At 34.6% G+C, this 22,075-nt stretch overlaps 2 protein-coding genes across 3 annotated transcripts; one reads left to right on the top strand and one right to left on the bottom strand.

The window, feature by feature from the left end:
• Positions 1 to 1,262: 1,262 nt before the first annotated feature.
• LOC139529879 (myb-related transcription factor, partner of profilin-like) lies at positions 1,263 to 5,206 on the top strand. 2 transcript variants are annotated; one of them, XM_071325830.1, is made up of 4 exons: positions 1,263 to 1,898; positions 2,675 to 2,956; positions 3,487 to 3,676; positions 4,923 to 5,206. In XM_071325830.1, the coding sequence occupies exons 1-4, from the start codon at positions 1,481 to 1,483 to the stop codon at positions 5,110 to 5,112; spliced, it is 1,080 nt and encodes a 359-aa protein (XP_071181931.1). In that variant the 5' UTR covers positions 1,263 to 1,480; the 3' UTR covers positions 5,113 to 5,206. The 2 variants fall into 2 exon arrangements, with proteins under 2 accessions (XP_071181931.1, XP_071181932.1); XM_071325831.1 differs by lacking the exon at positions 2,675 to 2,956.
• Positions 5,207 to 5,739: 533 nt separating this feature from the next.
• LOC139529880 (putative nuclease HARBI1) lies at positions 5,740 to 8,078 on the bottom strand. Its single transcript, XM_071325832.1, has 3 exons — positions 7,918 to 8,078; positions 7,012 to 7,224; positions 5,740 to 5,970 (listed from the first exon to the last, which is right to left on the bottom strand). Exons 1-3 carry the CDS (start codon positions 8,023 to 8,025, stop codon positions 5,773 to 5,775), a joined length of 519 nt encoding a protein of 172 aa, XP_071181933.1. The 5' UTR covers positions 8,026 to 8,078; the 3' UTR covers positions 5,740 to 5,772.
• Between the last annotated feature and the right edge of the window lie 13,997 nt (positions 8,079 to 22,075).

Here is a 22,075-nt window from a genome sequence, read left to right as displayed (position 1 = left end):
ATGTTCCAATAGTCCTAACAACAATCCTGTTCTCTTTTTCTTAAATATGACACGTCAAATCAAACTGATCACAGTGTCTGTACTAGATGAGCAACCTGACGGGTTCAACATGTGGAAATAGATTTGTTTATCATTCCAGACCATTTGAGATCACCCACGGATTTTGGTGAAATTTGTGTTACTCAACCCAGTCTTTATGTTTTGTATACTGTTTTTTGTCTTCATTGTCAGATCGTTTTTGACTTATTTATTTGAATGCCTCTATCGATTCTCTTCAGTGGATGTAGCAAGTAATAAAAAAATAATTGCTTTTCTTTTTGTACCAAAAGGCAGTGGCCATACACATTCTTAATAGTCTTTAAACTATGGCATTGAATATTATAATGTCAGAAAGATAATTCAAATTCATGAAAATACTTTTTGAGGCATTTTGTTTACATGAGTGTTTTTCTGTCTGTGACAATAAAAAAAAGAATACATGGTATGATTGACCATATGACAAATATCCAGCAGAGACCAAATTACATAGGAGTAGCAACTATAGGTTGCCGTACGGCCCCCAACAATGAACAGAGCCAATAACGCATAACTAGCTATAAAAGGCCTCAACATACCAAAGTGTATTTATGTGAAACAATTCAAATGAGAAAACCAACTTCTTGATTTATGTACAAAACAAAACAACACACAAATAAAAATATACTGTACAGTTACACACAAAAACCAATAAATTACTCCTTACTAGGGCCACCTTTCAATATGAGCAAGACTTTTTTTCTAAATTGAAATACGTATATATAGCATTGTAAAATTAACCAACTACATTATTGTACATGAAGTATAGCATTACTTTCTTTTTCTTGTACTTTCCCATGAAAGAACTTCTCTATCCTGAGCAAAACCCTTTAAACAGAGGAACGCTTGCACTTTTTCTGGAATTGGAAGAACTTTAACTTTTGATTCTATCTCTGTATCATCTGAAGCCACCAAAAGTTGCTGCCTTATATTTTTTCGACAAATAACGGATAAAGACTTTGGACCTACTTCCAAACTATCAAGAAATGCTTTGAACTCAGATTTTACTTCTCCAATATTTCTTTTGTCTCCTTTTTTATAACCGACATCAAATTCCGATAAATCTACATTTGATACATCAAAATCGTTAAACCAGACTTCCTGTTCTGTCTCCCATCCACATTGAATAAGGTATTCCACTGATTTGAAGAGTCCATTGTTAATGAGAGTAAGAAGTGTTGATCAGGGCCCAGTTGTTCAAAAGTGTCGTTAAATTTAACGATGATTAAGCCTAACGAGTCGTTAAATCTTAACGCAGTCGCTAACTAATCAATGCGTTAAATATTGTTGTTCAAAAAATGTTAACGACAATGTTAGTTAACGCAGTGTTAAAATTTAACGATGTGATTAAAAAAATAAAATTCCCACAATTCTTTGTAAAATTAAACTTCCTGTATTAATCAACATGGCTACAAATGTGTCTGTAAAAACTTCAAGAGACAGAAAACTAAATTTCACAGCAGTTGAGAGTAATTTAATAAGTGAGCTGGCTACAACACATCTAGAATTACTCCAGGGGAAGCATTCCCCAGAGGTTACCAATGCCAAAAAACAGGAAATGTGGAAGGAAATTACATCCAAGGTGAATGCATTGGGGGTGTGTCTCAGGACAGAGACAGAGGTTCGAAACCGCTGGAGAAACCTGACCCGTGGGGCCAAGCAAAAGTTTACAACAGTACAGAAGGAAAGAGCACAAACTGGTGGTGGTCCTCCTCCCACCCAGCCTTCCCAAGCAGAGGAGAACATTATTAATTGCATGAAAGACACTGCCTCTTTCCGTGGGGTTCCCGGTGGTCAGGAAACTCTAATTGAGGGACCAGAAGGTAATATATGTTTAAAATGTTTTCAAATTACTGTAATAATGCTTTTAAAACAGTCTTTTCATTCCGAAATTTACAAGACACATTTTAATCAAAAGGCTATTTATCGTCTGCAATGTTTACAAATACAGGGGGAATCCCAAATTGTGACCCTGACCTTCGAAATAAAAATAGATGCATTTTTATCGTTACAATATTGAGTTGTAGACTGTGACATTTTCAATGACAGTCTTGTGTGCTTTCTTGAATCATTCCTATAAGCTAAATGCTCTGCAGTTTGTGTCAAAATCTCACCTTATGTAGCTTATTTGTTTACAATTCATGATTCTATCTGCAACTTGGCTATCCTTGGCGCCGAACACAAGCCGCTTATGTCATCGCAAAATATTTATGGGGGTGTTTAAGGGTAAATTTTGTACGACGTTTTTTTTTTGTATTTGATATGCATTAATTTGTGAGTTCTCTAATACGACATTCAATCGTGAATTTTGCTTTTATGCATTAAATTATTTCTTGCTCATCATGAAATGCGTTTCTTTAAACATTTTCCGGTTAAGATAACCCATCTCCTTTTATCCCCCTTATTCCTGTTAATTTCGGTATCGGGATCGTTCGCCCTAATAATATGTTCGCCCCGTGTCTGTTCGCTCATCGAGTCCGTTCGCCCTACTTTGGAAAAATAAATATAATCAGAGCATTTAAGTGCCTATTTTTAAGTTTACTACTTTTTGCATAAAAACAGTTTCTCAAATGAAGTAAATATGTAATATTTCCTTCAGGTAGGCCCTCCTCCTTAGTAAAAAAAGCAAAAGAGATGAAGGGTCAAATTGAAGAATATCTTCAGAATTACCAGCCATTAAAATCATTGCCAAAAGTTGGAGATAGCCTGTTGAATGATTATGTTGACAAAACTAAAGGCATCTCTGAGGAAGAGAGAGATGAATTAACTTCATATCTCAGCTTGAAACACAAAGACATTTTCAATTTATCAGTCAGTTCTGACATTCCATCTATGATGCACAACACTATATCCTTCATAATCCATCATTCAGGACACAAAGGTACAACTATTGTGAGAGAAAAAAAAGTCTTTTCTTAAAATTATGTCACCCCTAAACACCTACATATCTTACCATGATAAAATATTCATATTTTGTCCTCGTCTACCGAATTCTCCTTTTTGAATGCCCATATACGGTTTATAGATACTAGATATAGGGCATAGATTGGTTTTTTTTTCAGAATGCAAAATAATGGGGAAAAAAATAAAGACAAAAATTGACAAAAATTGTGTAAATATCAAGAACAAGAAAATGACCTAGACAATTCATAAATAAAAAAAAAACATCCAGACCATCAAGGTTTTATTTTACGATCACGGTGATACTGATACAAATATCTTTGATTTAAACACTGTGTACTTGTTGAAACTATCTTAGATAAAAAGTTGGCTTTTGCTTACAATAAAATACAATTTTAATAGTTGAAAAAATAGTGGGAATTAAAAAAAATAAGAGTGAACAAATAAAATTGAATAAATGATTTTAAGACTTATGTAGTTTGTTCTAATGAGTACATATAACTATTTCAGACCAATTACAAAACACATCACAGTCCAGTGTGGATGTGCAATCCAGTACAGTGAATGAGGAGATGGAGGAAGTATGGAGAAATCGCCTGGACTTTCATTTTAATGCCATCAGTGATGCCTCAATTCCTGCAGCAGCCCCAGTGACAGTTGTTCACGAGATGGTACAGAACAGGACTGACCTGACTGTTAGGTATACTGTAAACTCTAAGTAATGAAAATGAGAATGGAAATGGGGAATGTGTCAAAGAGACATCAACCCGACCATAGAAAAAAAACAACAACAGAAGGTCACCAACATGTCTTCAATGTAGCCAGAAATTCCCACATCCGGAGGCGTTATTCAGTTGGCCCATAAACAATATATACTAGTTCAGTGATAATGAACACCATACTAATTTCCAAAAATTAATATATAGTGGCATTTAAGTAAATATGGTTTTTGTTTTGTTTTTGTCTATTCTTCATCTATTTGCCATTTTTATATTATCTTATTTGTACCAGCATTAATCCTTTATAGCATATAATGTTTAAGAATAATATGTGTATATCCTAAAATGTTCAGTCTCCCAGGAAAATACATGTTAAACTGACCTCATTGTTGCAGAGGCGGATTTAGGGGGGGGGGGCCTTTTGGGGAAAAAAATTGGTTGCTTATATAGGGAATCACTGAAGCGTGACTGAAGTGGGCCCCCTCTTCGGTCAGTCAGTGGGCCCCCATTTATGAAAATTCCTGGATCCGCCACTGTGTTGGTACTATAGATCATCTATTTATAAAGAACTGTTGTTATATCTCGCCCAATCGTACATAAAACATATTCACAATAACCACAAGGCACTCCAACATAAAAGGAAAAGTGGTCCTTGACATAAAGCATCAATCGTTTCAATTTTTAAGGCAGCAACCATTTGATTTTCGGGGGGGGGGGGGGGGGGGGCTATGTTTTTTTTTCTGTGCAAACTTTTTTTTTCGCCTTTGGCGAAGAACAATCTATTTTTTTAGCGACAAACCGAAAACAAGTTTTTTCTTTCAATTTTAGCATTACATATATTGGCAGCTGAGGGTGAAACAAACAATTTCTCAGGATCCAAAACAAATTATTTCTTTCACCAAAAACTTAAATTATAGTAAGTGGTAGTTATGTTCCCAGATTGAGTTTCGTTTCATTACAAAGTTATAAGTTGAATCATATTATTACAACAACGTAAGCAAGTTAATGAAGCCTGAACAGATCTGGGGTGGGGGAGATGGGGGTGGGGTGGGTGGGGGTATTTCCTTCCTATCTAAAGCGGTAGGAGTGTATCGCAAATCAGGGTTGCTTTTTCATGCACTGCTGGTTACACAGGGTCCCTTTTTATGTCCTGCTTGTTAGAAAAGTGTCGCTTTTTAGAGCCCTGCTGGTGAATACTATTTTATGTTTCATCTCCTTGTTTTCTAGATCTGATGAACAGGAGCCACCACAAAAGAAACCCAAGAAGAAGACAGCTGATGATGTATACAGTCTGCAGTGTCAAGTTTTGGAGAGAAAACTGATTAAAACCAACCTCCAAATTCAGTTATATGAAAGACTTCACAGCAAGCTTGATGACAATCTTACTACAGGGTTGCTGTCTTTCTTGGAGCAGTAGAATATAAAGATTCTATTTCTAATGTTAACCTGTTGTTCTCTTTTTGTTTTGTTTATCTTAAATATATATTATATATATAAATATGTTGACTCTTTGTCTCGTTGATTTTTTATTTTCCACTGGTAACACAATTATAAACAGTAGTGCCCACACTAATAGGATCAAGTGCTTTTTGAGGCTAATTAACATTCAATTTATGCAGAAAGTCTTAAAGATACAATTATAACTACAAATATCACAAAAACTGAATAAATGACTATACGGTATATGTTTTATTCCTAGGTGAGGTCAGGTGAACCATGTTTTAGTGGCCTTCAGCTGTTATCTGCTCTATTGTCGGGTTGTTGTCTCTTTGACATATTTCCCCTTTTTAATTCTCAATTTTACTTATTGATATGAAACCTAGCAATAATTCAATAGACCAAATACTTCTTACCTATAAATAATGATTGAGAATTTCACATGACAGACAGAAAAACTTAACTGCCATCGCTGAACCATGAAATAGAGGTCGATGACAAAAGTCATAAGACAGATTGAAACTTCGTAACCTAAAGTGTCTGTACATACAATTTATGTGGGAAGCATAACTTCTACCTCTAGAAAAATAAAGAGTAACAAAATAAGGTGGAAAGGTAATTAAGAATTTAATGTGTGAATTTAATTGGTGAAGTACATCTGAGTGATGTGATCCCTAATTCTCCTTCCATCATTGGCTCCATTGTACACTGCGTCTACATTAGGCATCTCCTCTTCTTGATCTTCTGGCAGTTCAGGCTCATTCATCCACAAAGCTATATTGTGCAGAATGGCACAAGCCATGATAATACTACATGCCTTTTCAGGTTTCATACGAATCTATAAAATAAAAGTCAAAAAAAAATATTAAAATTTATTAAAAAAAATATGAACTTATGACATTAGGCAGCAACTATTTGATTTTCTGGGGGGGCTATGGATTTTTTTGGAAAAAAAAGTTTGTTTCTAGTTTTTGGAAGAAAAAAAAATTTGTTTTTGATTCTGAGAAGAAGAAAAAATTGTTTGTTTCACCCTCAGCTGCCACTATATGTAATGCTAAAATTGAAAGAAAAAAATTGTTTTTCGCCGCAGGCGGAAAAAAAAATTTGTCCAGAAAAAAAACCCATAGCCCCCCCCCCCTAGAGAATCTAATGGTTGCTGCCTTAGCAGTCTTATTGACACTCTTCCAAAATCTTTATAAAGCGTTTTGTTCCATGGTTGTCGAGTGTAGGTGTTATTCATAGGTGGTTTTTTTTTTTTTTTTCTTTTTTATTATTTTCTATAGAATAGACTCTTGGTTTCTTTTTGACATGATTTACACTAGTCATTTTGGGCCCTTAACAGCTCACTGTTTACTGTTATGCAAGGCTCCGCAGTGGCGGATCCAGAACTTTTCCTAAGACGGGGCCCGCTGACTGACCTAAGGGGGGGGGGGGGCCCGCTCCAGTCATGCTTCAATGATTCCCTATATAATCAACCAAATTTTTCCCACGAAAGAGGGGAGCCGGGCCCCTCAGCCCCCCCCCCCCCTGGATCCGCCTATGCTCCGTCTTGAAAGACGTATAATTAACCTATAATTCTTAACTTTTTATACAGTGGCAGATCCAAAAATTTTCACAAGTGAGGGTCCACTTACTGCCTAAGAGGGGTCCCGCTTCGGTCATGCTTCAGATGCATTTTTTTTTTTAAATTTCAGTTCTTAGTTTTTAGACACTATATAATGAATCAAATTATTCTCTATTTAGAATTAAACATGTCAAGTCATGAAGGGAATCTGCTTTATTTTAGTAAAAAAAACCACAACATTACCACCTCTCCTCCTCCCCCCTCCTTAAATACTTGTTCCCTAACTTTATTTTTTTTTTTCATTTAGATTAATACCTCTGAATGAAGTACATGAAAACGCCTTTTCCATCTCCCAAATGTCCTTTCTATAACACATCTAGTTCTAGCATGATGCCTGTTAAACCTTGTCTGGTCTTCATTTGCAGGACGGGCGTAAGGCGTCATGATGAATGGGCGGCATGGATATCCACTATCCCCAAGTAAGATGCCACTTTCCCAATTCGGTGTCCTTTCCATGTGTGTACATACCTAAACAATGAAATTGGTATATGTAAAACACAATCATGTTTCCACTGGACAAAATGTTATGTAAATTAAGGGATGATAGAATTTTTTTTTTTAAAGAAGAGTCCCAATATAAAAACAAAGAAGATGTGGTATGAATGCCAATGAGACAACTCTCCACAAGAGACCAAAATCACACAGAGATTAACAACTTCAGGTCACTGCACAGCCTTCAACAGTGATAAAAGCCTATACACAATATTCTATGCATTGCATATATGTTATCTATTTAAGATACAAGGGCAATAACTAAATAAAACAATCTAAAACAATTTATAAGTCTCTTAATTTAAGGATTCAGATAATGAAATGTCATAACCAATATAATTAATTGTTCTAAAAGGCAGAACTCTTTTAAAAATTAATTACTCAGTGCTGATTTTGAAACGCATCAAAAGCATTGATTATAAAACGTACAGTATAAACTTCATAAAATCTGGCAAGATTTGTACACATAATTAAGGGCTCTTATGGGGCAATATTCCATATTTAATCATTTCTTTCAAAAGGCATAAATATATGAAAAATAATTCATCAGCACCAATTTTTTAACTCGTTCAAGACACATCCATTTTTTTTCAAAGATTATACATAAATTAGTCAATGATAACAATAAAAAATGAATGGAAGAAAGATTTGACTTAATTAACATATTACCTGTGAAGTTCTGAAGATGTGTGCATCGTGTGCATTTCCTGGCCATGATGAGTTGATATTTGTAAATTTTCCTGTAATTGAAAATAGTGAATTCATTATAGAGCACATGAAATTCTCAACTAGAAAATTTAGTTAAACAAAAAAAATAAGGACATGTTTTCCTTCCATTGAATTCAAATTCAAATATCTTTATTCCTAAGAAAGAGCATATATAAATCAACACAAATTATAAAGTTTATACAATATCCCAACAAACAACACATGCAATCTGACTTACAAACTGATTGTTACTAATTAGATATGATTTAGAACAATTTATGAAAAATAAGTACATGATAGGAGGGAGCCAGTACAAAGAGGAATAACTCTATCTATTTATCTTAACTTTGAATTGTCATGGATCAAAAACACATCTGCAACTTAGTTTAAGAGACAGTCCCACTTAATATGCTATAGAATTTCAAAATCCATTGAATACGTGGAAACTATTATCCATATACCAGCACTCGTATGTATGCATATATCTTGTATTTTGAATGGTTCAGGTATGCAATGGTTCAAATTAGGTACGAGCTGTCAAGGTACGAGTTTTGCAAGGCACTAGTTGACTTGCTTCCCTTTAATTTTTGTTTTTGCTATAAGGGACATTACACTTTGTAAACGTAAACATACCACACGCCATCTGCATCACACACAGCCTGCACATTGATGCTGTGGTACCCTTTTCTGTTAACATAGGATGCTTCATCTGTGGTAGGTGCCTGGATTCGGATGTGTGTTCCATCAATGGCTCCAATAACATTGGGGAACCCTCCAATTCTGTAATTCCCAGCCTTTATTTTGTTTTTTTCTGCGTCCCTTCTTGGCCATTTAACGAACTCATTCTGCCTCTTACATAATGCGGCCGTAGTGTCCTGTACTACTCTTGATACTGTGCCTTTGTCCAACCCTTTAAAAGGAGATTTTTATTAAAACCATGATGACTTAAGAAGAAATTGGCAACAAAGATATCGACGGTAAAAACAAATAACTGAATGAATACAAATATAATAATAAAATCAATTAAATTCTTACCAAGTGTGTCTCCAACAACTTGCAGAAAACTTCCACTGGCCAAAAATCTTAGGGTAACCATGACTTGCTGTTCCACAGTGAGTGCATGGTTTCTGCGTGTCCCTCTCTGTAAATCATCCCTTACAAGGTCTGAGATCACCATAATGCTGTGTCTGCTGAATCTGTATCTGGCCCTCAACTCCTCATCACTGAAATCCAACGAAAAGCCGTCCCTGTTTCGAAAATGTCTCGGTCTTCTTTGTGGTGGAACATTGTACAATGCTAAGCCAGCCATGATTAACGCAGTCGTTAGCATTTAATCATGGGTAAACAAATGATTAAAGTTAGCGAGGTTTTAACACAAAAGTTAACGATAATATTTTTGAACAACACTTAACATTATCGTTAAATTATAACGACATGTTAACGACACTTTAACGATATCGTTAGCCTAACGACACTTTTGAACAACTGGGCCCTGTTAGTACTTGTTCCGTCTCTAAAATTAGATAAACGTCAATTCTAATTACATGAATAGCTGATTTAATTGCGCAAGACGCAATCTTCTTGAGAAACAATCCCAAAGAACGTTTAAAGAATGACTGACGGTTAAAAACCCAACTGAGGAAAAATTTCATCTCAAACATTTAAAATAGACAAACATCTGGACATAGGAAACCCAAAAGCAAATTTTAACAGCATAAAACTACAGGTCTCAAAGAAGGAGCGGGAATTTCTGATCATCCCGTAGCACTAATATTTCGGGTAAGTTGGTTTGTGTTACTCGATCTTATTAACCTGTGAATTGTTATAATCATTTTTTTTTATGATAAGGATGCTGTCTGCCTTTTTATCTTATGTTCTGTTTTGGTTTTTATTGTTCTTTTGTATTAAAAGAGGGACGAAAGATACCAGAGGGACAGTCGAACTCATAAATCGAAAATAAACTGACAACTGACTTATTACCTGACTTTTTCAGTCTTCACGAAATCTATCACCTACCTACCACTGTTTAGAAACTACTTAGTACAAAAACAACAAACAAACACACACCTTAGATTGAGGGATTATCTTGCTGCGTTGAAGACCCATTGGTGGCCTCTGGCTGTTGACTACTCTTTGGTCGTGTTTTTGTCTCTTTGACAAATTCCCCATTTCTATTCGCAATTTCGTTTTTATAAAAATGAAACAAAAGATGCTAAAAAGATAAAACAAAGTATCATATCAACGTACATTCGTTGAGTAAATGATTCTTCCTGTCTCTCTGGTAAAACAAATGGACATAAATCAGATCCCGCTCTGATTAGAAAGTTGAATAGTTGCATGTCATAAACTGGCGACCATCCAGGCACTGTATCCTCCAGTATTTTTTCTAACAATATATCTATAGCCTTGTCTCCATTTGTTGATAACGTATTTATTTTTGAACCATTCTGAACAAGAAGATGAACAATTTCATCTCTGTCTTTTGCTTTTTCTAAAATCAAAACACAAAGTATAAAATATAATACAATGGTCCAGAGAAACAGATTTGACTTGTCGAACTTTGAATACACGTTAAACAATCAAGCACATTCCTAAGCCTACATCGTGGACGACAGATATTGGTTTAATATCAGTTTTATATCATTCTCAAATGATACTCGATAAATGTATGGATGTATAATGTATTATAAAACTAATATATTTTTCCAAGCGAATACAGAAATAATATAGCAATCGAATATGATTTACATTTTTTATATCTTATCAAGTGGAAACAGCAGTCACACTATCTATAAATATGCAAATCTCACAAAAGAGAGATGTTAGACAATTCACATTACTAAAATAAATATATTTTTAGATCTAAGTTACTGCAATAAAAGGCAAAATTAAAATGCAACATTTTAAATATTATCTTACCAAGACTACATGCATGATAAAGGGCTGATCTGTTAATAGAGTCGCAGACATTTATATCTGTACCACATATGATCATCTCTTCGACAAGAAGTTTGCAATCTTTCTTTGTAGCTTCAACTACGTTGGGCTTCCCATTCTCAAACATATTGATCTGCTCCTTTTTGAAGCAGTTTTTGTGTAAAGTTTATCCATTTAATGTCGTTTGAGGTTTTTATATTATTCTGCATCACGTTTTGTATGCAATAGTCTTTACTAGATGGCTCAGCACCTGCATTCAACAGTAGCTCTCCAATATCGATGTTTGACCCTATTGCAAATCAGATGTAAAATTTAATTCAGTTCATACGATATAATATACTTTTGTTTGAAACTTAATATTTAACCTATGGATAAATTGAAAATGAATGTGTGTTCAATATTCATGAACATAACATAATGAACATCTGCACTGACCAACTATGTTTGTATCAGGAAACTGTGAGTAATATCTTACCATAGCTATAAATGATCAGGAAACTGTGAGTAATATCTTACCATAGCTATAAATGATCGTTCTACCGTTTTCCAATGGATCATTTCTAACAAAAGTAATGTACTTTATGTTTTATTCAATCCAGTGTGAGATTGAAATGCATCCTCCCAAATTAAAGATATAAGAGATAGAAGTCGAAATAGAAATGAACCCAATTGGTGCGAAATACAACTAACTTGGTTAATAACGTTTTGTAATTCAGACTGTTATAGCATTGTCAACATAATGAATTTTTGTGCGACTGTCATACATTTTAAAGGTTTAGCTAGCTATAAAACCAGGTTAAATCCACCATTTTCTACTCAGAAAATGCCTGTACCAAGTCAGGAATATGACAGTTGATATCCATTCGATTGATGTGTTTGAGTTTTTGATTTTGACTTGTATGACAGTTGCATCAAGTTCCATTATATTGACAACGGTGTGTAAACAAATCAAACATACATAGCACAGCAGTCAACATTGTGTTATAATTTTAATCTTAATCACTATAAAAACAAACAAATGTGTAACAAAGAAGAACAAAATGGCATACAGACCAAGCATATAGTAGTGAGCAAAAATGAAAGACAAATATACAGAAATCTACAATAGCCTACAGAGTCACGTCATATATGTATATAAAAAAGAGAAACACAGAAAGGCTACAGTCAAAGCACAAAAATGAAAGACAATAACACAAAAAAATTTTACAATGTCACAATAACGCGATGTATAGAGCCACGTCATATAAATCAAAGATACACCAAAAGGCATATAAAATACTAAATCTAATACTGGTATCTATGATGAGTTTATTTTATAGACATAGCACATTAGCAAAAATGAAAGAAAAGAACACGAGAATTATCATAGAACAATAACACAACGACGGGAAGTACAATGACATGGCCACGTGAAATGAATATCAACAAAAAACAGTAATAGCAATATTCATGAAGACAAATAAAAGAGTAGTATAAAACGTTGAAAAACAAAGCCAGTGCCCATGCAGAATCTAGACTTCAAGATCGATAATCGTGTATTATTTGTGAAGATGATACGGAATATTTATCTACAAGATATTGGTACCTTCCGAAGATTTTTATGAGAAAAATTACGAGACGTTCTATGACATAATAAGGACGTTAGTTTTCTCAATTGAATTGTTTCATATTTTTCATGTCGGGGCCTTGATAGCTGACTAAACGGTATATTTTTTCTCATTGTCAACGCTTATTGGTAATCAATCATACTACATCTTCTTATTTTTATTATCTTTTACGCAAGAACTTATCAAAAACTTATTGTTTAAGTGATTTAAACTTATTATTTAGCATTTTCACTTTCATCTTTTTTAATTTGTTGTCTTTTTATTTCGAATATATATGCCCAAAAAAAATTATTTATGTTTAGATTTAAAAATGGGTAAACCATGTCGGATACACATAGTCGTTCCTTACATTTGCTATGAGTATAACATGAAGGGAACACATGACATTTTAGAACAAAATGAATGTCAAATTAGCGTCCAAACATAAAGAGCAAAATTTGACTTACCCTTCTCACAAAACATGCTAAGGGCCGTTTTCCCAGATGCATCAACGATGTTTACATTAGCGCCAACTAGGATTAGTTTCGAAATTATTTCTTTCTTGTTATCCCTGCCATAATCTCTTTTTAATCTTTTTTTGCAATTTATAACTGCAGGAAACAATGCATTTCTATTTTGCTTATCTACTGTGTTTACATTTATTCCCTGTTTAAACAGTACATTTGCAATGGAAAATACCATGTCTGAAATAAAATTTTATTTTGAATTAATCACTGAGATCATGCCAGGTACACTTTTAAATCAGATGTTCTTTTAAGATTTAATTCAAATTTGCTCCACTGAAAAGATAATTTCCCGAGAAGCTGTAGAACTTACACAGTAAGCTGATCTTGCTTCACATAGGACACTCGTCGCATTTCTCATGTTATTACAAACCCGGTAATTAGTCTTATTCGGTAGGTCACATTCGTGATCAAAAAGGAAAAGATGAAACCATGAATAACCAGAGATAATCGTATTCCGTTATTGGATATATGTGTCGTGTTTATTTCAAATCTTATTAATGCGGGGTTCACACATTGCCGATTATTGCTCCCGTTTGAGATCAGACAGCGATACGAAACGAAAAGTAAATAAGTCGGAATACTATTCTCAATCATCTGGATGAGTGTGCTATCATTGTCTGAATGCAGTCGTTTCAGTTCGTAACAGATTCCAACGGTTCGAGAAGGGTCCGAATCGTTCGGCGAAGCACCCCGACAGTTAAGCTGGGGTCACACATTCACGATTTTTACTGCCGTCCTTGACAGGACCATTTCCGATTAAAATTTGTCAAAAGTCTGATCAAGATCCTGTGAATCGTGGATGGAAATTTAAACTTTAATTAAAATTTGTAAAACAAATAATTTAATCACGACAACAATCAGATATTGTTCAGGAAGCGTCGATATTCAACCGTTTCAAAGCGAATTCATCCCGATTTTCCCGTTCTCAATCCGCTTCTAATCCAATTTGTATATCTCGCCTGGTAAAATTCGACCGATTCTACCGAATGTAATCCGACAGAGATCAGACAGAGACCAGACAGTGAACCGACGGTTACGGAAGTTATCTGTTCGAAAACTGTGGGCATACTCGGGATGATCAGGTACTGTCGGAACGTTATCCTATCACGGTCCGCTCTATCGCATTGCAAACGGCTTTGTCTGCTCTCAGTCGTATTGTATTCTATAATTGTTGGGACTCTAACGTGTTTATCATTGACAAATTTCGTATTAATAACGGGACTGTTCCGACACGTTTTCGGCAAAAACGGTTCGTAATTGACAAGATCTGGATGCAATCTGGACTCAATCGGCAGAAAAACAGCAATGAAAAATTTCTCCAGATCATTCCCGTTCCACAGGACACCGTCCAGAATACAAAGAACATTGTTAGGATTTTGATCCGATACAGCAGAATCTGTCACGACATAGGCACGATTGTAATCCGACTAGACACAATCGGCTGAGTTTCCCCGAATGTTACGGGACGCACCTAACTGTTGGGGTGCTTTGCCGAACTATTCGGACCCTTCCCGACCCGTAGGAATCTGTTACGAACTTAAACGACTGCGTTCAGACAATGATAGGACATTCCAGATAATTGAGGATAGTAATCCAACTTTTTCACTTTTCGTGTCGTATTGCTGTCTGATCTCAAACGGGAGCAATAATCGGCAATGTGTGAACCCCGCATTAGGTGCGTCCCGTAACATTCGGGCAAACTCAGCCGATTTGGTCTAGTCGGATTACATTCGTGCCTATGTCGTGACAGATTCTGCTGTATCGGATCAAAATCCTAACAATGTTCTGTGTATTCTGGACGGTGTCCTGTGGAACGGGAATGATCTGGAGAAATTTTTTTATTGCTGTTTTTCTGCCGATTGAGTCCAGATTGCATCAAGATCTTGTCGATTGCAAACCGTTCTTTACGAAACCGTTCCGGAACAGTCCCGTTATTAATGCGAAATTCGTCAATGATACCCACGTCAGAGTCCCGACAATTACAGAGTACAATACGACTGAGACCAGACAAAGCCGTTTACAATGCGATAGAGCGGACCGTGATAGGATTACGTACCTGGTCATCCCGAGTATGCCGACAGTTTTCGAACGGATAACTTCCGTCAGCTTCGGTTCACTGTCTGATCTCTGTCGGATTACATTCGGTAGAATCAGGACGCAGTCATGACAGACTCGGTCGAATTTTACCAGGCGAAAGATACAAATTAGATTAGAAGCGGATTGAGAACGGTATTATTCATCTTCAGATAGTTTTTAAATGAAAAGGTTTTTTTTTCAATTTAGCCTTTTTTTTTAATTACTAAATAATTATTAAAGCTTTTAAATTTGGTAACACTTATTTACTTATATTTGTTCAGTTAATATCATACTTAATTCTAACAAAAAACAATTATATATGTTTGGAGTCATCAAATAAAATAATTTCGATATTCAAATGCTATTAATAAAAAGAAAACCTTGTGTACCAGAATTCTAACAAGATTTAGACAATACACTATTAAGATCTATGCACTGCAGTGGCGGATCCAGGGGGGGGGGTTTCCGGGGGTGCGCACCCCCCTTTATTTTTGCCGATCAATGCATTTGTATCGGGACATATGTTTTGCACCCCCCCCCCCTACACCCCCCCCTTTGCCCTGGGTTAGCACCCCCCCTTTCGAAAATTCCTGCATCCGCCCCTGCACTGATGTAGAGATTTTGCTGATTAAAAATTTTACAACACCGAGAAAGAATATATGTTTTTATATACATTCTAGATAAACTACATACGAACCATCAGTGATGCTTAGTACAAAATAGTTAGAATGCTAAACAAGTATAAAGTTGAAGAGCATTGAAGACCCAAAGTTCCCAAAAGTTGTGCCAAATACGGCTAAGGTAATCTATGCATGGAATAAGAACATCTTCAGTATTTCGAATAATCCATACTTTTCAAACAGTTAAATTTATAAAAATTACCATTTAATTGACATATATTTCAAACCCGGAGTGCTGACTACTGGGCTGAAGATACCCTCGGGGACAAAACGTCCACCAGCAGTGCCATCGACTCAGTGGTGTTAATAGTAATTAAACTACCAGGATTATAATTTGATACGCCAGACGCGCGTTTCGTCTACATAAGAAGCATCAGTGACACTCAAATCAAAATAGTTAGAAAGCCAAATAGCATTGAAGACCAGAATTCCAAAAAGTTGAGCCATATAAGACTCTAAGGTAATCTCTACCTATAATATGAAAAGCTTTAGTATTTTGAATAATTCATACTTTTGCAAACAGTCATGATTTATAAAAATGACCATACACTTGATATATATGTCAATACCGGAGTGTTGACTACTGGGCTGAAGATACACTGGAGGACGAAACGTCCACCAGCAGTGGCATCGACCCTGTGGCGTAAATAAATATCGAAGGTACCAGGTTCATAGTTTGATACGCCAGGTGCGCGTTTCGTCTACACTAGTTTCATCAGTGACGCTCCGATCTAAATAGTTACCTGTTTTAATATTAAAGTAGAAAAAATAATTTGTATACGTTTGATTATCAGTTATGTTTTCAAAGATCTAAAACGGAAATGTTTTATATACATGGTAAATACATAGTACAATAGATTTATTGAAATTTCAATACTTAGTAGTCTCTCATTATTTTCATAAATAGAATGGCACGTGTATTTTAACTTACAAAACCTCTGTTTTATACAATGTATATATCTTGATGTTTGTATTATATGTATTACACATTCTACGGATAATCTATATTGGAACCAGCAAAGTGTTTTGTTTCTTGTGTATTTTCCTCAGTCATATAAAATGGGTTCCCTACTTTATCAAATATTCTAGATATACGTGTCTTGCGAACTGAAATTATTAGCATGTGTTTGTTCATGCCTTTTCACCGCGTACAACTTATCTCTAACTACGAATTCCAATTGTAGTTTTTGAGTATAATGAAGATAGTTCCTTTCATTTTAAATTGTATTGTATTGTACAACATAATTAAAACAAGATACAATTATAAAATTAAATATACAGAAAACATATTTAAAAAAATTAAATATATGTATGTGCCATTCTTAAAAAAAATATACGAGACTATTAAAATAGAAATACATATCTACATATCTAAATGCCACATTATTAAAACATTTACATTTACTTTGGGGTTCGTGTTGCTTATTCTTTATTTTTCTATGTTGTATCATGTGTTCTAATGTTTGTCTGTTTGTCTTTTTCATTTTTAGGCAGATTTGTCGGTTTATTTTCGATTTATCAGTTTGACTGTCCCTCTGGTATCTTTCGTCGACTCTTAACTTACATTTCTTCAGATTTAGTGGATTTGGAACCTCTTACTCCAGCTCATCTTTTATACGGACGACGCATTAATACACTGCCATATCCTCGTGGAGAAGATACGGACGACGCATTAATACACTGCCCTATCCTCGTGGAGGAGATACGGACGACGCATTAATACACTGCCATATCCTCGTGGAGGAGATACGGACGACGCATTAATACACTGCCATATCCTCGTGGAGAAGATACGGACGACGCATTAATACACTGCCATATCCTCGTGGAGAAGATACTGATATTGATAACTTTGATTTTATGAACACTACGAATTTAGATAAACGTGCAAAGAGACAATCGTTAATAATCCAATAATTTTGGAATCGATGGAAACAAAGTACCAGATTTCCTCAGAGAATTTCACCAGAAAACCGGGAATAATAAAAGAAGGATTGAAATTGGAGACTTAGTACAAATTCACGATGAGAAGTCCAGAATTGGATGGAAAACCGCAATTGTTGAGGATTTTGTTAAAGGAAATGACGAATTAATAAAGGCAACAGTAGTATACCGCTGTTCAAACTCATAAATCCATGGACAAAAACAAAATCGGGGTAACAAAACTGAGGGAAACGCACCAAACATAAGAGGAGAACAACGACACAACACTACAATGTAACACACACAGAAACGGACCAAGCATCAGACAAAATCCCACGAGAATAACAAATATAACATCAAAACCAAATACTGTGAATTCATTATTATTCGTTGGATACCAATTTTCGTGGATTTCGTGAGTACCGGGAAACCACGAATTTAAATATTCAACGAATTGCAAATTTTCTAAAGGAATATATGCATACTTTGTCGAAACCACGAAATTAAATACTCACGAATATGCAAGTTTTCCTCAAACCACGAAAATTGGTACCCACGAAAATAAATGAATCCACAGTACATGAATTTGTGATAGACAAGTACCGTGACACGTCTTATCGCAATGTGAATATACACTCAAAAATAAGAGAAAACAAACGACGCAACGATTAAAAATGTAACACACACAGAAACGAACTATGATATAACAATGGCCATATTCCTGACTTGGTACAGGACATTTTTAAAGGAAAAAATGGTGGGTTGAACCTGGTTTTGTGGCAGGCAAGAACAAGATCATATTCGTTCAGCAGTCGAAATAACTAAGAAAGAAATTACAAATAGACCCATTGTAAAGTTATATCCGCTAGAAATCCGTATAGAGAGTGAAAACACGGACACGGAATAAGAAAAAAAACACATCAAAATAAGAAAGACTATGTTACAAAACGACAGTTATCCATCCGAGAACTAAACTAAAGCTAAACGAACGAAAGAGAACATTAAAAACTTTTATGGACTTTCGAAGTAAATTGATCGAGCATATTTGTTCAAAAATGTGTTGCGCAATAATTATTGTTAATATTATAAATGCAATTTTGATTTGTGAACTCTGTTAGTTCAACTGTGAAAGAACTGTGAAAATATTAATTTGAAAGACTTTAATCTTATGTTTCTTTACTAAGTTAAGTATGTTTTAGGCCCCGAGAATGTCGAGAAGACAGCGGGAGCGGCAACGTCTCGGAAGTAATACTGTATCCAAGGTCAACGTCAAATGGGCAACGTCACCTTATCTTTTGTTAGTAACTAGTAAACGTCAAACTGCAAAGCTGCTGTTTATTTTATCAGAGTTAGATTATATGAAATCGTTCCCACAACCCTTAGGGATAAAACGTTTGCCTGCAGTGGCATCGACCCAGTGGTGTAAATACTGAATATCCGATCAAAGGTTTGGTAAGCTTTTGATGTGAATGTCGACATTTTGTGTTTGTAAAGAATATTCCCATACAAAAAGGATGTGTATTCCCTGAACGTATAATATACATATCAAAGGTACCAGGCTTATAATTTAATACGCCAGACGCGCGTTTCCTCTACATAAGACTCACCAGTGACGCTCATATCAAAATAAAATGCCAAACAAGTACTGTTCAAAGATAAGGTTCGTTGTGCTGAATCTTTAGGTAGTACCACTCCTTTTGGGGAACATACTATTTCCTTTATTTCGTTTTAATATAAGTTTTTCTTTTCGATTTTTGAGATTTAAATATCGATAAATGAACTAATCATACCAGGATTTTCCCTCTCTTATGAAACTGCAAGGCAAAATCTTTTACAAACTTCATAGGGTTGAGTATTGGGAGACCCTTTAAAATATCACAATTTCGTGCTAATCAGTAGACATCAAGTGGTGATCTTGGCGGCATTACTGGCAAAAGGGATATAAACGAAAGCTATGAGAAATAACATTTTCATTACATCCTCTAAAACGACTGGGACAAATTGAATTAAATTTTGTAGAACAAAATGTAAGGACGGCTACCTTTGTAAGTTTTTATTTTTAATTCTAATAAGATTAAAAAAATTACCGTCATAGGCAGTTCTGATTTATAATTGGTTCAGTTTTTTTAGGCCATAATTTAAACTTATTAATAAAAACATTAGGTATCTGGTAAAGGCAGAAATGATGTATTATATTAGGTAACACGAGTACTAATTAATGGGTTAATGTAAGAGTACTTTGACTTGCAGACAGCCTGACACTTACCATATTTCAAGTTTTGATTTGAAGTTGCTGTGTACTATACGATATTGACCATAGCTGTGTATCAGTAGTTTGACTTTACAGATTATCTGATATGAAGTGTGATATATATCAACCCGCAATAATGAAACTTGTTAAAATTGGTACTTGTAAATATTGTGTTGACTTTTGGGGGCTATCATACATAATAAAAAATGTGATCCAGAAAAAGCACCATGATATATTACATATATTAAGAAGACTGTTTTGAAAACTTACAAATAGGGTATATTTTGAAGATAAATTTCGACAAGGACGATATTCGCATCGTATCGTTTGCCCCTAATGTGGAATGAGGGAAGTCAAGGAAAAAGACTATTACTAAGGCAATCTTTAGACTATTGATCTTGTTTTGTATGACTGTATGAAGTCATGTTAATATACATCAATATATATTTCCTGTTGAAAAAATTAGACGAATTTGGCTAATGTTTTTAACTGTTTTTGTCATTTTGACACATGCCCATTTGCGTGAGCACGTTTTCCATATCCCCGGCTTTTAATATGTTTCGGTTTAAGTTGACACGTGGGTACAAAAATTTCAGCAAATATTAAACCTTTATTTTTTCTATTCAAATTTTATTTATTACACTATTAGTTATTATTTATGATATGATACAAAATTCAACCCAAAAAATCGAATCGGTTTGGCCCCAGATGACTTATAAAATGTTTATATCATTGAAAAAGCTCCAAATTATCTCCCTTTGGTGCAAAAATGCCTTTTTTTGGCATTAAATTTGAAATATCTTTTTTAACACATCGGTGACCTATATTTTTTATTATTGTTTTCAAATAACCTGTACATAAACTAAATAATTGTAACATTTAAGCGATTTCTGTAATTAAGTTATTTTTTTATTTCGATATTTCTCCTATTTCTCCTATTAGTTCAACAGAAAAAAAGGACATTAACACAAATGCGTGCTTCTTCCGGAGGCAGATTGTGAGCTTAAATGAATGGTGACCCCATTTTTTTATTTCATTTTTGTTTTAAGTATATCATAAAGTTTATTTATAAAATGATATAGCGAAATCCTATATTAGAAAAAAAATTGATTTATTCCCAGGAGCCCCCTTAAGCGTTCCTGCTGAAGATTAAATCAGTAAAGTGATTCGGATACACGAAATTAAAAAAAGTGTCATTTTCATTTACCCTTGGGTAAACTATTGTTATTTTACATAAGTTGTCATATATATTAATATTAGTGGTTTGTATTATGCTGCAATATAATATGTAGTGATCCCAATAAGATATACATGTCAAGAATGGTATTAAAACACGTGAAATGATCACATTTAGTATATAAATATATTTTTTTAAGTTTAGAGCTTGAGATAAAGGGAGAGTAAATACAATATGTATATCGTCTAGACAAATGATGGCTTAATAAGACTCGGATAAAACAGTATCGTTTTTGTTCATGTGAATTATATCGTCATGGAAATTTGAATTATTGGAGATTATGATGTGCTTATCTACCTTGTCATTTGTGTATGTTTCCTTTGTCATAAATATTTGATTTTGCTGTCCGAGTACTGAAAATAAGATGACAATTCTTATTTTCAAGCCAGAGCATCCGATATAAATAATGGTTGGTTATGGAGATTTTTTTAATGTAAATGAGGATAAGAATATTCTAGATTTTTACCGTGCTGGTTCTGTAATATCCTATATATCAATGCTAATGAACATTGTCATATTTACTATACTTTGTCGTAAATCTTTGCGTTCACCTGCTAAAATACTTATGCAAGGATTAGCTGTAGCTGAGTTGTTAACGGCGATTTCATGCTATGGACTTGAACCAATATTCCAGTCAAAATATATTTGTTTTCGACGAGTAGAGTGTTATTTACCATAACCGTATTGTTCTATATATCATCATCTCTCAATATTATCCTTCACATTCCACAATGTATCAACAATGCTCACAACATTTCTTGGGATACAAAAGGTCATAGCCATCAGTTTTCCAATCTGAACTAAAAATCAGATGACCACACAAAAAGCTGCAATTTGTTGTGTTTTGTGTTTCTTATTGTCCACAGTAATAGGTATACCAAGACATTTTAGCATTTGGTCTG

The sequence above is a fragment of the Mytilus edulis genome, chromosome 7 (genome assembly GCF_963676685.1).
Source record: "Mytilus edulis chromosome 7, xbMytEdul2.2, whole genome shotgun sequence".
In the NCBI taxonomy this organism is placed as follows: Eukaryota; Metazoa; Mollusca; class Bivalvia; order Mytilida; family Mytilidae; genus Mytilus; species Mytilus edulis.
This window is presented reverse-complemented; position numbering and strand designations above follow the sequence as displayed.

Excerpts from the sequence above, each read along its gene's own strand:
- LOC139529879 (XM_071325830.1), top strand. The coding sequence starts at position 1,481 with ATGGCTACAAATGTGTCTGTAAAAACTTCAAGAGACAGAAAACTAAAT. Across the intron at positions 1,899-2,674 it reads TCTAATTGAGGGACCAGAAG|GTAGGCCCTCCTCCTTAGTA; the intron begins GTAATATATGTT and ends TATTTCCTTCAG. Across the intron at positions 3,677-4,922 it reads AGGACTGACCTGACTGTTAG|ATCTGATGAACAGGAGCCAC; the intron begins GTATACTGTAAA and ends CTTGTTTTCTAG.
- LOC139529880 (XM_071325832.1), bottom strand. The coding sequence starts at position 8,025 with ATGTGCTCTATAATGAATTCACTATTTTCAATTACAGGAAAATTTACA. Across the intron at positions 7,225-7,917 it reads ACATCTTCAGAACTTCACAG|GTATGTACACACATGGAAAG; the intron begins GTAATATGTTAA and ends TTCATTGTTTAG. Across the intron at positions 5,971-7,011 it reads TTCATGTACTTCATTCAGAG|ATTCGTATGAAACCTGAAAA; the intron begins GTATTAATCTAA and ends TTTATTTTATAG.